This window comes from Dipodomys merriami, unplaced genomic scaffold, assembly GCF_024711535.1.
Source record: "Dipodomys merriami isolate MVZ:Mamm:240054 unplaced genomic scaffold, mDipMer1.0.p SCAF_249, whole genome shotgun sequence".
In the NCBI taxonomy this organism is placed as follows: Eukaryota; Metazoa; Chordata; class Mammalia; order Rodentia; family Heteromyidae; genus Dipodomys; species Dipodomys merriami.
Window position 1 is genome coordinate 782481 of NW_027203926.1, and position 19932 is coordinate 802412.

Genomic DNA, 19932 nt, shown 5'->3' on the forward strand with positions numbered 1-19932 from the left:
CCCACACCCGATCCTCCTCCCCCCACCAAAGTTGTAAAGTTCGTTTTTCGACATAATTACGTATATATCTCTTTGTTGTAATGGGTTCACCTGTAATTTTTTTGTATCTTTGGTATGTTCTTCCCACTATGATATATCCCCTGTTGTCAGTGTATTTGATTTTGGTTCTCAGCATCTTGTATATACTTTTATATAATTTTGGGAGGGAATGGGAAATGACAAGATGCTGAAACGTGGACACAAGGTAACCCACAGCAACAATGACACTCACAAGACACTGTTGGAAATGAACTTTACAACTTCTGTGGAAGGGAGGATTGGGGGAGGTGGGAGAGAGAAGGAATAGTAGGAAAATATCAAAGAATGGGTTAACAATGGTGGACAAGAACATTGTTCTTGTCTCATTACCTTTCTCATGTAACAGTAACCTCTCTGTAAGAAACTTTACAATAAAATAAAATTTAAAATAAAATCCTGGATCAAGGGGCTTCCTTTTAGGAAAGAGTCCACCACAGATAAGGAATGACGGCACTTCTCATGTGGTACATGGCAAGGTAGAAGGAAGGGAAAATTGTGTGTTAATGCACAATTGTGAAACTTTGAAGAATGAAATGGGAGAAGTGATTTCAGTGCCCTTATTATAATTGACATCACATTGATGTTGAGTGTAAAACAATGTGTACAAAGTAGAAAAAACAGATGCTGGATATGTCCAATTAGTAGAGTTCTTGTGTAGGAAAAACAAAGCCCTGAATTTAAAACTTAGTACTGCCAAAAGTGGAGGAAAACCTGGTATGCTCAAACTAAATTGTATGCAGCTATGAAACATCTTAAAATGTACATTGATGTGCATAAATAAAAATAATAGAGCAAATGATTATAATATCTGGCTTTCAGGTACAAAGATCAATTGACAAGAATACTTTGATTTTATTTTTTGTTCACACTAACACCAAAATAAAGATGTGAACACTAGCCTTTAATGTTTCCTCTGTCCATGTGTGTCTCAACTATTTTCCTCCAGGAGGAGATATTCTGCACATTGCTTTTGTATGTTAAATCCACATCTCCAGATATGACAAGTGACGTAGCTAAAGGGTTTTCCTACAGTCTCCCCCTTCCCATTCCCAGTGCTTGCTGTAATGGGGTCAACATGGGACTCTAGTTTGTTTCATTGCTTCACTGAATTTTGAACAAAAGAGGACAGTCCAAGAATGACCAAAGGCATGAAAAATAATATTTATTATGGATGATATACAGAGAAAGCAGTCTGACCTGTCACACGGTAATCATTATTTGCTTTAGTCATACTAGCATATTAGTCAAGAGCATTAGAGAAGTATTGGCACGTGGAGTGGTGAATAATACTATTACAAAGCATAAGAGATTTTAGATGCCATAGTGCAATTACACAGCAATCCCTCCAAAATAAAGAAGGGATCTTCCTGGATCTGGAGGGAGAGGGGAGATGTGGCAGGAGAAGGAGGTGAGTGGTGGCTCAGAGGAGGGAACTGCAGATTGCTGCACAGCTGGAGCCAGACAGCAGAGCTCTTCTTTACACTGGAATAAAGCAGAGCTTGTATGCTGGTGGCAAAGAGGCAAACCCATTCAGAACAGGAGTGGTATCGAGGTCCCTTGGATCCATGAGAGGTTTCAGGTTGAAGTTCTGTAAAATGGTGGTTAGGAATAAAAACAGCTCCATGCGGGCCAGGCCTTCTCCAACACAAATCCGTTTCCCTGAAAATTTTGTAAAAAAAAAACCCCAAAAACAAAAAATAAGTCAAAGCAAGAAATGACTTAATGTATAGAAGTGTGAGAGTGTGTTTGTAACTGGTAAAAGAATGTGTCAATGTATTGAAAGCCTTGAGTTCAAACTCCAGTAATGCCAATCTTTTTAAAAAAAAGAAATTTTGACTGAGCACTAGTCGCTCACGCCTTTAATCCTAGCCACTCAGGAGGCTGAGATCTGAGGATCATGTTTCGAAGCTAGCCCAGTCAGGAAAGTGCCCATGAGACTCTTATCTCTAATTACTGACTCCAAACTGGAAGGAGTACTGTGACTCAAGTGGTAGAGTGCTCGCTTTGAATACAAAGAGGCTCAAGCACAGTGCCCAGGCCCTGAATTCAAGCCCGACAACCAAGAAAGGTAGAAAGGAAGGAAGGAAGCAAGGAAGGAAGGAAGGAAAGAAGGAAGGAAGGAAGGAGGGAAGGAAGGAAGGAAGGAAGGAAGGAATGAAGGGAGGGAAGGAGGGAGGGAGGGAAGGAGGGTGATAGACAGAAAGAGAAAGATGAAAGAAAGAAAAGAAAGAAAGAGAGAAAGAAAGAAAAGAAAGAAAGAAAAGAAAGAAAGAGAGAAAGAAAGAAAGAAAGAAAGAAAGAAAGAAAGAAAGAAAGAAAGAAAGAAAGAAAGAAAGAAAGAAAGAAAGAAAGAAAAGGAAGGGAAGTAAGAAAAAGACAGAAGGGAAGGAAGGAAGGAAGGGAAAGAAGGAAAGGAAGAAAGGAAGGAAGGAAGGCAGGAAGGAAGGCAGGAAGGAAGGAAGGGAGGGATGAAGGGAAACTTTGAACTTTAGTTAATAGTAATGTGCCATTATTGATTTCCTTATTATAGTGAATGTACCATACTAATGTATGGCACAGTTAGGGGAAAAGAGTTGTAAGCATGTAAGAACTCTAGAGACTTCTTTCTCGATTTCTCTGTAAATCTAAAAACTGTTCTTGGAAAATAAAATTGACAAGGCCATACGAAAGATACCAGCCAAAAAAAAACAATGTGTCAATGTGCCTTCAGTGAATTACCGAATGCACAGAGAGCAGGAGATCTGTACAGATACCTGGGAATATGTAATCTTCACTAATACATTTGTTTGTTTGTTTTTAAAATCTGAGAATGGTTTAACTCATCTTGGTTTAGTTTTGGCATGTCAATATTTGCTAGGAAAAGGTCCATTTCTGTCAAGTTCTCAAACTTATTAGCATAAAGTTTTGAGAAGTATTCCCTTATAATGTTCTGAATCTTGGTTGTTTCCATGGTGATGTTTCCATTCTCATCTCTGAGTTTATTAATTTGAGTGTGTTCTCTCCCTTTTCTGATAAGGTTTGCTAAGGGTCTGTCAATTTTTTTAAGTTTTTCGAAGAACCAACTCTTTGTTTTGTTGATTCTTTCTATAGTTTTTTTGGATTCTAATTCATTTAATTCTGATTTAATTTTGATTATTTCTTTCCGTCTACTGGATTGGGGTTTATCTTGCTATTCTTTTTCAAGGAGGTTTAGATGTGTCATTAAATTGTTAGTTTCAGATCTCTCCAATTTGTTGATGTAGGAGCTCAGAGCTATAAACTTGCCTCTGAATACTGCCTTTGCTGTGTCCCAGAGGAGCTGGTAATTTGTGTGTTCATTTTTGTTGAATAGCATGAACATTTGAATTTCCTTTCTAATCTCTTCCATGACCCACTCATGATTCAGCAGTGTGTTGTTCAGCCTCCATGTGATACCGGGCTTTCTTTGGTGGCTTTTGGTGTTGAGTTCTAATTTTATTCCCTTGTGGTCAGAGAGAATGCAAGGTATAACTTCAATGTTTCTGAATTTAGACAAGTTTGCTTTGTGGCCTAAAATGTGTTCTATTTTAGAAAACGTTCCATGTGCTGCTGAGAAGAACGTGTATTCTGATGCTGCTGGGTGAAATGTTCGGTAAATGTCTGTTAAGTCTAGTTGATCTATGCAGCTGTTTAGATCTGCGGTTTCTCTGTTGAGTTTTTGCCGAGTTGATCTATCTAGTGGGGAGAGTGGTGTGTTAAAATCCCCAACAATTAATGTCTTTGGATCTATATGGGATTTGAGGGAAAGTAGTGTTTCTTCGATAAATTTGGGTGCTCCATTGTTTGGCGAATAGATATTTAGAATTGTAATATCCTCCTGAAGGAGAGATCCTTTAATTAGTATGTAGCAACCTTCTTTATCTCTTCTCACGAAGTTTAATTTGAAGTCTATTTTATCTGATATTAGGATTGCAACTCCCACCTGTTTATGAGGGCCGTTTGCTTGGTAGATTTTGTTCCAGACTTTAACATTGAAAATGTGTTTGTTTAGCAAATATTGACATGCCAAAACTAAACCAAGATGAGTTAAACCATCTTAACAGGCCCATATCAAGCATTGAAATAGAAACAGCAATAAGAGACCTCCCAGCTAAGAAAAGTCCAGGACCAGATGGTTTTACAGCGGAATTTTACACGGCCTTCAAAGCAGAGCTCACACCAATACTCCTCCAACTCTTCAATGAAATTGAACACATTCTATGAAGCCATCATAACCCTCATCCCAAAACCAGGCAGGGACTCATCAAAGAAAGAGAACTATAGACCCATTTCTTTGATGAACATTGATGCAAAACTTCTCAACAAAATTTTGGCCAATCGACTTCAACAATTCATCCAAAAAATCATACACCATGATCAAACAGGATTAATTTCAGGGATGCAAAGCTGGTTCAATATACGCAAATCAATTAATATTATTCATCACATCAACAGGAGCAAGAATAAGAAACACATGGTTATCTCAATAGATGCAGAAAAAGCACTTGACAAGATCCAACACCCCTTTATGATGAAGGTTTTGGAAAAATTAGGAATCCATGGAACATTCCTCAATACAATAAAGGCTGTATATGACAAACCTACAGCCAGCATTATACTCAATGGTGAAAAATTAAAGCCATTTCCTCTTAACTCAGGAACAAGACAAGGATGTCCACTCTCTCCACTTCTCTTCAATCTAGTATTAGAATGCCTAGCTACAGCAATAAGACAAGATGCAGACATAAAGGGGATCCAAATAGAGAAAGATGAAATAAAACTCTCCCTCTTTGCAGATGACATGATCTTGTATTTAAAGAATCCCATAGACTCCACTCCCAAATTACTCAAGCTGATTCAAAACTTTGGCAAAGTAGCAGGTTATAAAATTATCCCCCAAAATCAATGGCTTTTCTGTATCCCAACAATGAGAAAAGTGTGGCTGAAATTAGGAAAGCAACTCCATTTGTAATAGCCCCACAAAAAATAAAATACCTAGGAATTAACTTAACCAAAGAAGTGAAGGACCTCTATGATGAAAACTTTAAAATCTTGAAAAAGGAAATCAACACAGAACTTAAAAAATGGCAAAACCTCCCAGGCTCCTGGATTGGCAAGATTAACATTGTGAAAATGGCAATACTTCCCAAGGCTATCTACAAATTCAACGCGATACCTATCAAAATTCCACCCTCATTCTTCAAGGAAATAGAAGAGGCAATCCAAAAATTCATATGGAACAACAAAAGACCCCGAATAGCAAAAACGCTCCTCAACGGAAAGAACACTGCTGGAGGAATATCAATACCAAATTTCAAACTCTACTATAAAGGCATAGTAATCAAAACAGCTTGGTATTGGTATAAGAACAGACCTCAGGACCAATGGAATAGAATTGAAAACCCAGAATTGAACCTACAGACCTATAGCCATCTAATCTTCAATAAGGAAGCTAAAACAATAGAATGGAAGAAAGACAGCCTCTTCAGTAAATGGTGCTGGCAAAATTGGTTAACTACATGTAGAAAACTAAAGCTAGATCCTTATATATCACCCTGCACCAGAATCAACTCCAAATGGATCAAAGACCTCGAAGTGAAAGCAGACACTCTGAAAAAGTTACAGCATGGAATAGGAGAAACCTAGGTCTCCTTGGCTCAGGCCGAAATTTTCTGAATAGAGACCCGGAAACACAACAAATCAAAGAAAGGTTGGACAAATGGGATTGCATGTAGTTTCAGAGCTTCTGCAGGGCAAATGACATAGCTAGCAAGATCAATAGAAAGCCCACCGATTGGGAGAAGATCTTTACTAGCCATACAACGGACAAGGGTCTCATATCTAAAATATACTTGGAACTCAAAAAATTAAACCACCCAACAACAAATCCTCAAAGAAACAACTGCCCAATAAATAAGTTGGTGAAAGACTTAAAGAGAAGCTTCTCTGAAGAAGAAAGGAGGATGGCCAATAGACACATGAAGAAATGTTCAACATCCCTAGCCATAAAAGAAATGCAAATCAAAACAACATTGAGACATCACCTCACTCCAGTTAGAACAGCAAAAATCAAGAACTCTAACAACAACAGATGCTGGAGGGGATGTGGACAGAAAGGAACCTTACTTCATTGTTGGTGGGAGTGTAAACTTATTCAACCACTTTGGAAAACAGTATGGAGGTTCCTCAAAAGACTTCACATAGATCTCCCCTATGATCCAGCAATCCCACTTTTGGGCATTTACCCAAATGTTTACAAACAAGACCACACTAAAGCTACCAGCACAACTATGTTTATTGCAGCATTATTTACCATAGCTAAGATATGGAACCAACCCAGATGCCCCTTAGTAGATGAACGGATCAAGAAAATGTGGTATGTATACACAATGGAATTCTATGCCTCCATCAGAAAGAATGACATTTCCCCATTTGTTAGGAAATGGAAAGGTTTGAAAAAATTATATTAAGTGATGTAAGCCAGGCCCAAAGAAGCATAGGTCCCATGGTTTCCCTTATTTGCAATATCTAGTATAGGTATGAGTCAAGCGGAAAAGGTCAGATAATGTGATGTTAGGAAAATGAACCCTTAAAGATGTATTTTAATGTTTTCGTTTTTTTCATGCATGTGTTTCTAATGCATTTATAAGATTATTTCTTTGTTCCTTTGTATGTCCCTCTCCCACAGTGTAACCCCCGCTTTCACTATATTTGATGTCAGTATAACATGGGAAGGAGATGGGGACAAACAAGTCGTTTAAGGATTCAGGTGGACCTGTTGCAACAATGAGAAGTACAAAATGTCATGTCAAAACTAGCTTTACAATGTCGGTGTGGGGGAGGGAGGGGGGTATAATTGGGTGGGGGGAGGGGGGAGGCTGGGAAGGGAGGTAAAGGGTAAACAAAGGAGGAGGCTGCAATGCTTCGTAAGAAATGTATGCATTATCCTGCCCATGTAATTGTAGCCCCTCTGTACAGTATGTTCTCAAATAAAATAAAATAAAATTAAAAAAAAAAAACAAAATCTTAAAATCTGAGAATGGTAGCACAGGCACACACAAACTTGTAAGTCTATCATAGGAGATTAATGCAGAAGAATCTTGAGTTGATAACCACTTTTGTCTTCTCTTCCCTCTTTTCTCTTTCTCTATGCCAGGTTGTGGGTTGCCAAATTATTATGTCATTACTCTAATATGTTTCCTGCTAAAAGAAAGGATCATAATTCTAGAAGATCTTTTGGCTTCCAATTGTACTTTTTCCTGTGGTTGAGATAAGGATTTAATACATTCTGTCCTCAACCTTAAGACCTACTCCCATCCTTCTCTTCTAGTATTATCCCTACTAATCAGAAAGGAATGTGTTCATGTGTTTTGGGATTTCCTCTTAACCTTTGTACCTATAGAATAGTAAATATGTAGGAGTGCAGGACATAGACCTACCCATGACTCCAAGTGGAATTCATCACATGTAAAATTAGTGGTAGGAAATACTGCTTTCCAAGTCAACACAGAAGTAAAATCTTGACACCGTCATTAACCACCCATGTGGGGTAAGTTAGTAAAATATCTGAGCCTTATTTTCTCCTAATATTAAATGGGGATGCTAATAATTCCTTCATGAAATGTTGGTGAGAAATTAAAATAAGAATAGATTAGGATTTATTACAATTTTAATCAAAATTTCATTATTTATTTATAAAAAGTTTGAGTCTCAGGTTTCCATGATACACTTTGTATGTTCTTGAGACATCTATGTTTTTCTAAGAAAACCCATTCATATTGCTCATGTGCACTGATCCCAGAAACATGACGAACACTTTTTGCATTTTAATATTGACAGCCCAACTGTCCATTTTATCAGCCTACAAAAAATTACAGACTTGAAGTACTACATCATGAAATTCCTTTTGGCTATGATACATTTCCTATAGACATCAAGACACAGATTGCATTTCATGTCCTTTCTTGTGCTCTTTGTGTCCCTTCAAGCCATAAAATCCTCCCCTCATTCAGCTTCCCAGATATCATATTCAGATGTTCACTGACACTCAAATCATTTCATAACATAATTTTCTCATTATTAAAATGTTTCCCTTTGTGTAAAAAAGAAGTGAATTTTTGAAGAGAGATCACTGCCTTTCCCCATGGTATATATATAACAGATGTAAAGCAGATATCAAAGGACAGGTCATTAGTTGGGTGCCAGTGGCTCATGTCTACAATTCAACTACTCGGGAAGCTGAGATCACAGGATCATGATTAGAAGTGAGCCTGGGGAAAGAAAGTCCCTGAGACTCTTACATGCAATTATCCACCAAAAAGCAGAAGTACTGCTGTGGCTCAAAGTGGGAGAATGCTAGCATTGAGCAACAAAGGTCAGGAACAGGGCCCAAACCCTGATTTCAAGCCCCACAACTGACAATAAAATAACCCCAAAACCAGACAAATAAAGAAACAAACAAAAAAGGCAAAAAGTCACAGTGTCAGTGAAGGAGGGCTGCTCCCTGGTCAGACACATAGCACACATACTGCAGGTGTGGGGATACAATATCCAGTCACATGTCTTAGACTGAAAGAAGAGCTGGGTATTCTGTGATCATTGTGGGAAATCTACCAATATTTGACAGTTTCTGACAGTTTTGAAAAAAGTGTTCTGTTCTTGTGGTTCTTGACTTTCTTTCTAATGTTCTGCTCTGTCTTCGATCTACTATCTGTCCCTGTTGAAGTACCTTAAATGTCCTTAAATGTTGCTTATGCCATTTTCTGTTTAATAGTCAAGTTCAAGAACATGACAACTGAGTTAATACTCCACCCACAAATCCTCATGCCTTGTCATCTGTGATGATCTTCCCTCACTGCCCTTTGGTGTTCTTCTGTGCCTTTTGGGAGAGATTCATTCTATAGAGAAGCCTGGGGAGTGACAAATGCCACAAGAAGATGTGGGTCGGACCTCTGATGAGATCATCTTTTTCATTGTGAGTGAGGGCAGTCTAAATGAGTTTTACTGTTTAGGAAGAGATCATTATGATATATGTAAAGAAAGAAAGCCAGAATTCCTTGATTTACCTTGTTGAACTTGGAAGAAATGCACAGAGAAACTGAGGTCTCACTAATCTGATCAAACAGTGGAGATGCATCATGAACAGAAAAGTGCAAGGGCATTGAGAGTACTGCTCCTAATCCGGAGCTTCTGGGAAATACGCCAGCCCCAAGGAGGCTTTATGTAAGTTCCCACTGACATCCCCCCCAAAGTTATCCTGAGGTATGGAAATGAAATTGTATTACCTGCTGAGAAAGGCATAAAGTAGTTACTTTTCTTAAAGTTACCACTTTCATCCAGAAAGTGGCCAGGGTCAAACTTGTCTGGATTGGGGAATTCCTTGGGGTCATGCAGCACAGATGTCAGTGATGTCAATATGGTTGTGCCCTGGGAACAATACACACAGATAACATAAGCTAATTACATAGATAGATACATAGATAGATAGATAGATAGATAGATAGATAGATAGATAGATAGATAGATAGATAGATAGAGATAGTTAGATAGCTAGATAGATAGAAGTATAGATCTACATAGATTGATACATATATATACCTATTTCTGTATAAACCTATGCATATATATAAACTATACATATATGCATATATATGTAAATAGAGGCTCACACCTATAATCCTAGATACTCAGGAGGCTGAGATCTGAGGACCACAGTTCAAAGACAGTTCAGGGAGGAAAGCCCATGATGCTGTTATCTCCAATTTGCCACTGTGGCTCAGAGTGGTAAACCACTTGAACAAAAAAGGTCAGGGACAGTGCTCAGGCTCAGAGTTCAAGCCTTATGACTCCCCCTCCCATGACCCTCACCAAAAAAACACAGAACACAAATAGTTAAAACGGTGACAGATACAATGAGGATCACTTAGTTCAATCTTCTGGTCTATAGGTAATGAAGACTTCCAACCAATGAACTAGCCTCAGAACCAAAATATATCAACACAGAATGTATGGAAAAAGGCAAGTATCTCCAACGTTTAACAATTCTATAGCAATAGACACAAAGGATATTGAAGAAGATTAAAGCACAAAGAACTCAAATGTATGATTGCAAGAAAAATTATATCAAGTGGCAAAAACTCCTATGCTCCTGGATTGGAAAGATCAACATAGTGAAAATGGCAATACTTCCCAAGGCTATCTACAAATTCAATGCGATACCTATCAATATTCCATCCTCATTCCTCAAGGAAATAGAAGAGGCAATCCAAAAATTCATATGGAAAAATAAAAGACCCCGAATAACTAAAACAATCCTCAACAGAAAGAACAGTGCTGGAGGAATATCAATACCAAATTTCAAACTCTACTACAAAGCCATAGTAATCAAAACAGCTTGGTACTGGCACAAGAACAGAACTCAAAACCAATGGAATAGAATTGAAAACCCAGAATTGAACCTACAGACCTATAGCCATCTAATTTTCAATAAGGGAGCTAAAAAAGTAGAATGGAAGAAAGACAGCCCCTTCAGTAAATGGTGCTGGCAAAATTGGTTAACTACATGTAGAAAACTAAAGCTAGATCCTTATATATCACCCTGCACCAGAATCAACTCCAAATGGATCAAAGACCTCGGAGTCAAAGCAGACATCCTGAAAACATTACCGGATGGAAGAGGAGACACCCTAGGACTCCTTGGCACAGGCCAAAATTTTCTTAATAAAGTCCCAGAAACACAACAATAAAAGAAAGTTTGGACAAATGGGGTTGCATGAAATTGCAGAGTTTCTGTATGCGAAAGGACATAGCTAGCAAGATTAATAGAAAGCACAGGATTGGGAGAAGATGTTCACTAGCCTTACAATGGACAAGGGTCTCATATGTAAAATATACCTGGAACTCAAAAACTTAAATCCCCCAACAACAACTCTTCCAAGAAACAACTGACCAATAAATAAGTGGGCTAAAGACTTAAAGGAAACTTCTGTGAAGAGGAAAGAAAGATGGCCAATAGACACATGAATAAATGCTCAACCTCTCTAGCCATAAAAGAAATGTAAATCCAAACAACATTATGATACCACCTCACCCATGAACTCTAATAACAACAGATGCTGGAGGGGATGTGGACAGAAGGGAACCTTACTGCACTGTTGGTGGGAGTGTAAACTTGTTCAACCACTTTGGAAAGTAGTATGGAGGTTCCTCAAAAGACTCCACATAGAACTCTCCTATGACCCAGCAATCCCACTTTTGGGCATTTACCTAAATGATCACAAACAAGACCACACTAAAGCTACCAGTATCACTATGTTTATTGCAGCATTATTTACCATAGCTAAGATATGGAACCAACACAGATGCCCCTCAGTAGATGAATGGATCAAGAAAATGTCTCCATCAGAAAGAATGACATTGCCACATTTGTTAGGAAATGGAAATACTTGGAAAAAATTATATTAAGTGAAGTAAGCCAGACCCAAAAAAACTTAGGTCCCATGGTTTCCCTTATTTGCCATAACTAGTATATAACTGAGTCAAGCAGAAAAGGTCCAATAAGTTGATGTTAGGGAAATGAACTCAAAGATATGTATTCAAATGTTTTTTTGTTTCAGGCAATTGTTTTTAACATATTTATAAGATTATTTCTTTGTTGTTTTGATGTTACCCACAACCCCCCCCCCCGTTGTATAACCCTTTCTTTCACTGTATTTGATGTAGGCATAATTTGTGGAAGGGAAGGGAAAAAACAAATCGTTTAAATAGGGATACAGGTGGATCCCTTTCAACAAGGAGATGTACTAGTCTTTATATAGAAAAACGAAATTTACAACTTTAGTGGGGGGGGAGAATTAGATGGGGGGCGGAGGGAGGATGGGACGGGATGGGAAGGGGAAACAAAGGAGGAGGCTACAATGCTTGATAAGAAATGTACTCATTATCTTGCCCATGTAATTGTAACCCCTCTCTACAATATTTTTACAATAAAAATTAAAATTAAAAGAAAAAATTTATTTCAACAAAATGATTTCAATAAAATAAAAAGAACAAGTATAAAAAATGAGTGAATTTGAAATGGATACAAATAAACTAAATGAAGTAACACAAACAATGCAATATATAAATGAGGAGTTCAATAAAGATATAGAAATATTAAAAAATAGTTAAACTAAAATTTTGAAAATGAAAGGAACTCAATAGAATAATTGAATAAAAAGAACTCAATAGAAAAGAGTGAATCAAATTGAAACAGAATATCAGGGATCAAAGAAAAAGTAGATAGAATAGTCAGATGAAGAACTAGGTGAAAAGTATGAAAAGATTATACAAGCCCACCTGGGAAACTTGAAAGGTCAAACCTATGGTACATAGACATAGAGGCTGAAGAAAAGGCCCATGCTAAAATAATACAAAACATAGTCAATAAAATGTTGTGAGACTATTTCCTAAATCTTTAACAATCCAGGTACACGAGGTTTTTAGAACAGCAAATAGAGATCATATCCAAAAACACTCACTCCAAGACACATGATAGTTAAACATTAAATATTCAGAAACAGTAAACAGTACTGACAGCTGCCAAAGAAAAGCAATGAATCATTATGGTGTCAGGCCCATCAGCATAACACCAGATTTCTCAACAGCAGAAACCTTAAAAGCAAGAAGGGCATAAAGCAATAGAAGGTCAACAACTACCCATCTAGAATACAATGACTGCATTTGCTTACCCTTCCTTCCTCCATTCCTGTGCCTCTAATGTCCCTCCTCCAGTGTTTCCATTGCCTGGTTTCCATTTTGATAAAAACATGGAATGATTCACAAATTTGAGAGTCACCCTTACACAGGGGCGTGCTAATCTTCTCTGTATTGTTTCTTATTATTATATGTGCTGCCTAAGACAGCACCACACTAAAATTTTAAACACATAAAAAGAAGAAACCTAGGCATTCACACTGTGAGACCATAGGAGGATACTTTGGGGAGAACACAAAGGTTCAATGCCTAGGTGCATCTGATCATACAAAGAAATATTTATTGGAATGAACTCCAGGAATGAAAATGAGGGTTTTTTCCTTCTTTTGCTGTTTTTTGTTTTCTTCCTCTTTGTTTTGTTTGTTCATTTATCTGTCTTTGGGAGTGTAAGGGGAGGCACAGAAATGGAGGGACAAAGGGTGAACAAATGCAGCAGTGGCACTCACCAGACACTATGTTCAAAATGAACTGTACAACTTGTGGATGGGGTGGGAAGGAAAAACTGAGAGAGAGCCAAGGAAAGGGTGGAAGTGTCCAAGAAGAAACCTACTCTACCTGAATTATGTAACTGTAACCCCTCTGCACATCACCTGTATAATTAAAACTTTTCAAAGAAGAAGAATCATTACAGAGAATAGATCTGATTCAAAATATTACCATGTTTATATTCAAAATTCATACATATGTAAGAACACAGGGTAAACTTCCCTAATGTTATTTTTTTAAAAAAACAAATCTACTTAAGATACCAGAATTGACTGTGAAATACCAAGCTAGAAATCTTTTCTGCCAATCATAACGAAACAAAGATGACCACTAAAATCTATTTTGTTTACACCATCCTGGCTGCGAGTACAAAAATTCAACAAAGCACAATTATAGGCACAAGAATGGGAAAAGCAAGTAGTATCTATTAAACCAGATATTATGGTAATACACCCTACACTTCCGAACAAATCTACAGAGAATTCATTAGCAATGACTAGTAAATTTCATGAGTCTACATTTCATGAGGTCATCAGAATGATTAAAGCAATTATGGTTTTATATATCAGGTACAAATGATAGCAAAGGCATCATAAAAATAATAACAATCAAGCCAGGCACTGGTGGCTATGTCTGTAATCTTAGCTGCTCAGGAGGTTGAGATCTAAGCATCATGGTTCAAACCAGCCCAGGCAACAAAGTCCATGAGTCTCTTATCTCCAGTTAACCACCAGAAAACTGGAAGTGGAACTGTGGTGCAAACTGGTAGAGCAGGAGCTTTGAGAAAATGAGCTCACTGACAGTGCACAGGCCAACAAGCACCAAGCCAATGAAAAATTAAAGTAGTAATAGGCAAAGCGTTATGCATTTAAACAAAGTCTATGAATATATTTGTAATCGACTCTATTGAAAACAAAATATTACTTGGAAAATAAAGTAAGGCATAGGTAAATTGGAAGCATGACTCATTCATGAATTGAGGAAATCAAGGTAACATTTTCTCCCAAATTTATCTATAACTTTACTGGAGGAATAAAATATATCCCAGCACAACGTCTTGGGAAATTGATAAATAATAAGTTTTTGTACTCATTTGGTAATACAAAAACTAAGCATAGCCAAAAGATCAAGGAGGAGGACAAGGAGAAGAAAGAGGAATAGAAGGAGTAGGAAGAGGAGGAGGAGGAACAGCAGGAGGAACAGCAGGAGGAAGAGGAGGAGAAGGAGGAACAGCCAGAGGAACAGGAAGAGGAGGAGGAGGAACTAGAAGAAAAAAAAAGACAACAAGAACAAGGAGAAGTCCCCAGAACAAAAAGAATTTAAGGGGCAGAACAAAGTTCGGATTCACAGTGTGGGAAACCAGGGATAATTTTGCATGTATATACAACCCCAAACTTGCTATACCACAACCTCTCCTGAGCAGCCAATTGTGAGACTTTTGCAGCTCTCTCATGTGGAGGAGAGGAATCCTGCAGTGACCTCAAGAGCTCAGGCTTTCTACGGAGGCTCAGCAGAAAAGAAACAAGCTCACCTTGGGAATGATGTAGTCTCTGAACTTAATGTCATGGGTCACTGCATGGGGCACGTTCATGGGCACAAGATCAATGTATCTCTGGATCTCATGCAGCACAGCATCTGTGTAGGGCATTTGGCTCCTGTCCTGCATGCAGGGGCTGCGGTGCCTGCCAATCACATGGTCAATCTCTTCCTTCACTTTAGCTGGTGAGACATAATAAGAAATGGTAAGTAAGGTTCAATGTAGTAAGGTTACTTCATTGTTGGTGGGAGTGTAAACTTGTTCAACCACTTTGGAAAGCAGTATGGAGGTTCCTCAGAAGACTCCACATAGAGCTCCCCTATGACCCAGCAATCCCACTTTTGGGCATTTACCCAAATGCTTATAAACAAGACCGCACTAAAGCTACCAGCACAATTATGTTTATTGCAGCATTATTTACCATAGCTAAGATATGGAACCAAACCAGATGCCCCTCAGTAGATGAATGAATCAAGAAAATGTGGTATATATACACAATGGAATTCTATGCCTCCATCAGAAAGAATGACATTGCCCCATTTGTGAGGAAATGGAAAGGTTTGGAAAAAATTATATTAAGTGAAGTAAGCCAAGCCCAAAGAACCATAGGTCCCATGGTTTCCCTTATTTGCAATATCTAGTATGTATATGAGTCAAGCAGAAAAGGTCAGATAAAGTGATGTTAGGAAAATGAACCCTAAGATATGTATTTAAATGTTTTTTTTCTTTCATGCATTTGTTTCTAAAGCATTTATAAGATTATTTCTTTGTTGCTTTGTATGTCTTTTCCCCACAGTATAACTCCTGCTTTCACTGTATTTGATGTCGGTATTATTTGTAGAGGGGAATGGGAAAAACAAGTCATTTAAATAAGGATACAGGTGGACCCATTGCAACAATGAGAAGTACAAGTTGTCATGTTGAAAATGAACTTTACAACTTTGGTGGTGGGGTGGGGAGGATTGGGTTGGGAGGGCGGGGGAAGTCTGGGAAGGGATGGGAAGGGTAAACAAAGGAGGAGGCTACAATGCTTGATAAGAAATGTACTCACTATCTTGTCCATGTAATTGTAACCCCTCTGGACAGTATTTTCACACACACACAAAAAAGAGATGGCGAAACAGGAAGAAAGAGACACATTGATTATAGTAAGTCAGTGCTAAATAAATTGTGATAGTGAATCTTAACAAGATTTGAAGTAAAAAAATTCATATCCCATGGAGTATTAAGACTTCAGCATGTACACACATCATCCTCCTGCTTAGTAGCCTTATAATGAGTTAATCAAGGCATAGAGGTTAGTTTCTTGTTAAGAAAAACACACAAAAAAGACTATTAATGTACATTTAATATAGTTTATATATTGAAGTAAAATACCTTTATTTAGTACAACTTTATTTAATATGTAAGAAGTATATTATCATAGGAATGATATTCTTATAAATCTGCAATAATAAAACATTTTAAAATAAAGGGAATAAAATATTGACAATAAAAGTACATTTTGAGGACACTATTATCTTCACTTATATCTCCAGATTTCACAAATCTCCACAAATATGAATGGTAATTCATGGGCTAGCCAACATAAATTGTTCTAAGTATCACTTTTACGATGTTAATAAAATAGTCCCATTTTGTTCAAATTCAGAAATATTTTTGTTGATAAAAGAGATAATTTTAAATTAAGGTGCCTCTCAAATTCTATTAGTTTATGGATCCTAAGTAAATAATGTGTCTTTTTAAAAAGGAGTTTAGTTTTTTCTGTAGTTGATATGAAGAGAAGAATATATTTCACAAACTAGGACATAATTAAGTGAAACTATGAATGAATGTATATTATAGGGATTGACTTTGGTCCAGACACAATCCAATGCATGAAAGGCTTGCTGAATTGAAACAGCTATTTAATTGTACAGCTATTTAATAATAAAAATGAAAACCTTTGTATGCATCTATGGAAGTATCAGCATTAAATACTTTTGTACAATACATGTAAACTAATAAAATGCAGAAGAAGAAATGATAGTCCTCAAAGAAAAACAAAAATAAACATTATTTTTATTTTCAAATAATTAATATTTAAGCATTAAATAAACAGTGTATGGGCTGGGAAGGTGGCTCAAAGTGGAGCACTTGCCTTGCATGCATGAGGCCCTGGGTTTTCTATTCCTCAGCACCCCATAAGCAGAACAAAAAAGCTGGGAGTGGTGCTGTGGCTCAAATGGTAGAGCGCTAGCCTTGAGCTGAAGAGCTGAGGGACGAGGCCTAGGCCCAGAGTTCAGGCCCACAACCGAACTCAAAAACACAAAAACACAAATAGTGTATATCTTTTTGTATGCATGTGTACAGTGTACAGTACTACTCCCATTATTGAACCACTTTCTGATGATATCCATATTGGACATTGTAGAATCTGCTTTGGAAAATAATGTTCATTTTCTAAACAATGATGCTTTCTTTTTTCTTCCACTGGACCTGCAGCTTGAATTCAGGGCCTGGCTGCTGTCCTTGAGTTTCTTTGTGCTCAATAATATGTACTTTGTGCTCTACCACTTGAGCCACAACACCACTTCTGGCTTTTTCTGAGTAGTTCATTGGAAATAAGAGTCTCATTAACTTTAATACCTGGCCTGGCTTCAAATTTCAATCCTCAGTTATCAGCCTTCTGAGTACATAAGAATCCAGGCATGAGCCACTGGTGCCAGATGCCCCGTTGATTTTTTAATTATTTTAGAGAATATTTATTGATATGCTAGCTTGGGAAAGTAAAATATGCATTCACATCTCTGTCTTATATATTTACCCACATCTACAAATAGGCACATAGAGATAAACATGTATGTTTCCCCTTACTTCATTCACAATATACTAGATAAAACATCAGTAAATTTTTATTGTGAAAACACTGTACAGAGGGGTTACAATTACATGGGCGAGATAATGAGTACATTTCTTATCAAGCATTGTAGCCTCCTCCTTTGTTTCCCCTTCCCATCCCTTCCCATCCTCAACGGTCCCTCCCCCAATCCGCCCCACTCCCCGCCCCCACCAAAGTTGTGAAGTTCGTTTTCGACATAACGACTTGTATATCTCATTGTTGCACTGGGTCCACCTGTATTCCTATTTAAACGATTTGTTTTCCCCTTCCCCTCCACAAATTATACCGACATCAAATACAGTGAAAACTGAGGTTATACTGTGCGGAGGGACATACAAAGCAACAAACAAATAATCTTATAAATGTGTTAGAAACAATCACATGAAAGAAAAAAACATTTGAATACATATCTTAGGGTTCATTTCCCTAATATCACCTTATCTGACCTTTTCTGCTTGATTCAGACATATACTAATATTGCAAATAAGAGAAACCATGGGACCTATGTTTCTTTGGGCCTGGCTTACTTCACTTAATAGAATTTTTTCCAAGCCTTTCCATTTCCTAAGAAATGGGGCAATGTCATTCTTTTTGATGGAGGCATAGAATTCCATTGTGTATATATACCACATTTTCTTGATCCATTCATCTACTGAGGGACATCTGGGTTGGTTCCATATCTTAGCTAAAGTAAATAGTGCTGCAATAAACATAGTCGTGCTGGTAGCTTTAGTGTGGTCTTAAAACATCAGTTTTTGAACCAGTATTCACAATTTCAATCATTCTGGCTCAGCAATATTGTGCCCTGGGTGGAAATTAGAATTGCATTCCATTTATTGTACTTCCCATTTCTTTCTATTTCCTGACCTAGAATTATTTGAAAATGCAGAAATAGTTGTGTAAAACACCTAGCAATACATGATCAGTAAGTAAGAATTCTGAGACTCTTGTCCATGTCTCCTTCATTCACAGTGCCTCCCTTCCCTCCTTGCATCATTGGTTTCTGGTTTGTTCTGATGTGGGTGTTATCTGAGTTTGTAGCAGCCTCAGTGAGTTTCAGAATACACCATAACATTCCTGTCCTGGTTTCTGGAGTCCATGATTTCCTTAACTTGGTTTGAGATAACTGAACAAAATGCATTACACCATATTATACCATATTGTGTGAAAAAAGAGATAATGGGGTATCAAGTTTATGCCTGATATGGAAGTCTACTCTCCCATCTTTTCTTTTTACTCTTAATAATTATTTTTGGAGGGGGTCTTGTAGTGGTGCCTGAACTCTGGGCCAGGCTACCGTCGCCCCTCAGCTCTTCAGCTCAAGGCTAGTGCTCTACCACTTCAGCCACGTGCCACTTCAGGCTTTTTTCCTGCTTATGTGGTGCTGAGGAATCAAACTCAGGGCCTCATGCATGCAAGGCAAGTGCTCTACCATGGAACCACCTTCCCAGCCCACTCTTAAGAATTATGATGCAATCCCATCATCTCTTGATATCTGACCTAGTTGTGTCTTTCTGAAACTTGTGATGATCTTTCTAACCCTGGTATTCTGGAATGCTACAACTTTATGCTGAGTGAAGGCTTTTATCCCTTTATTCTACTGGACACTTAGAATTTTCTATCAAATTGGTAAAATATGGAGGTTCTTAGAGTTCTTCATTATGGAAAAATTTCAGGAAAAAAGACAGACAGAAAGTTGTGCATCACCTGCAAGGGATGTGGTCTCAAAGGAGCCCTACTGCATTGTTGGTGTGAGTGTAAACTTGTTCAACCTCTATGGAAAGCAGTATGGAGGTTCCTCAAAAGATTACACATAGAGCTCCACTATGACCCAGCAATCCCACTTTTGGACATTTACCCAAACAATCACAAACAAGGCTATACTGAATCTACCAGGACAACTATGTTTATCGCAGCATTATTCACCATAGCAAAGACATAGAACCAACCCAGATGACCCTCCATAGATGAATGGATCAAGAAAATTTGGTATATAATATATATATATATATATATATATATAAACTAGTATATGTCTATGACTAGCACTAAAGGTCAAAAGCTGTGTACATATGAACATACAAGGTGATGCTAAGTGAAATCACCCCAAAGATAGAGACATGCCATGCCTACTTCAGTGGAGTCTGCTTAGCATGGAACACCTGCTTTCAGACCTGAGAATGGGGCTTCACCTATCTCT

At 37.7% G+C, this 19932-nt stretch overlaps 1 protein-coding gene and 1 non-coding gene across 3 annotated transcripts in view; both read right to left on the reverse strand.

The window, feature by feature from the left end:
* Positions 1-964: 964 nt before the first annotated feature.
* Positions 965-19932, reverse strand: part of LOC138836108 (cytochrome P450 2C19-like) — a 31692-nt gene continuing 12724 nt past the window's right edge. The window contains exons 7-9 of one of the 2 annotated variants that reach the window (XM_070034598.1): positions 14846-15033; positions 9360-9501; positions 965-1737 (exon numbers count right to left, since the gene is read on the reverse strand). In XM_070034598.1, the coding sequence (XP_069890699.1) occupies positions 1556-1737; positions 9360-9501; positions 14846-15033 (512 nt within the window). In that variant the 3' untranslated portion in view covers positions 965-1555. The remainder of the gene's footprint in view (positions 1738-9359; positions 9502-14845; positions 15034-19932) is intronic. The other variant, XM_070034599.1, reaches the window with a different exon arrangement.
* On the reverse strand, positions 12876-12978 carry LOC138836128 (U6 spliceosomal RNA). The gene has a single exon (XR_011374911.1). It is a non-coding gene; the product is annotated as a U6 spliceosomal RNA (small nuclear RNA).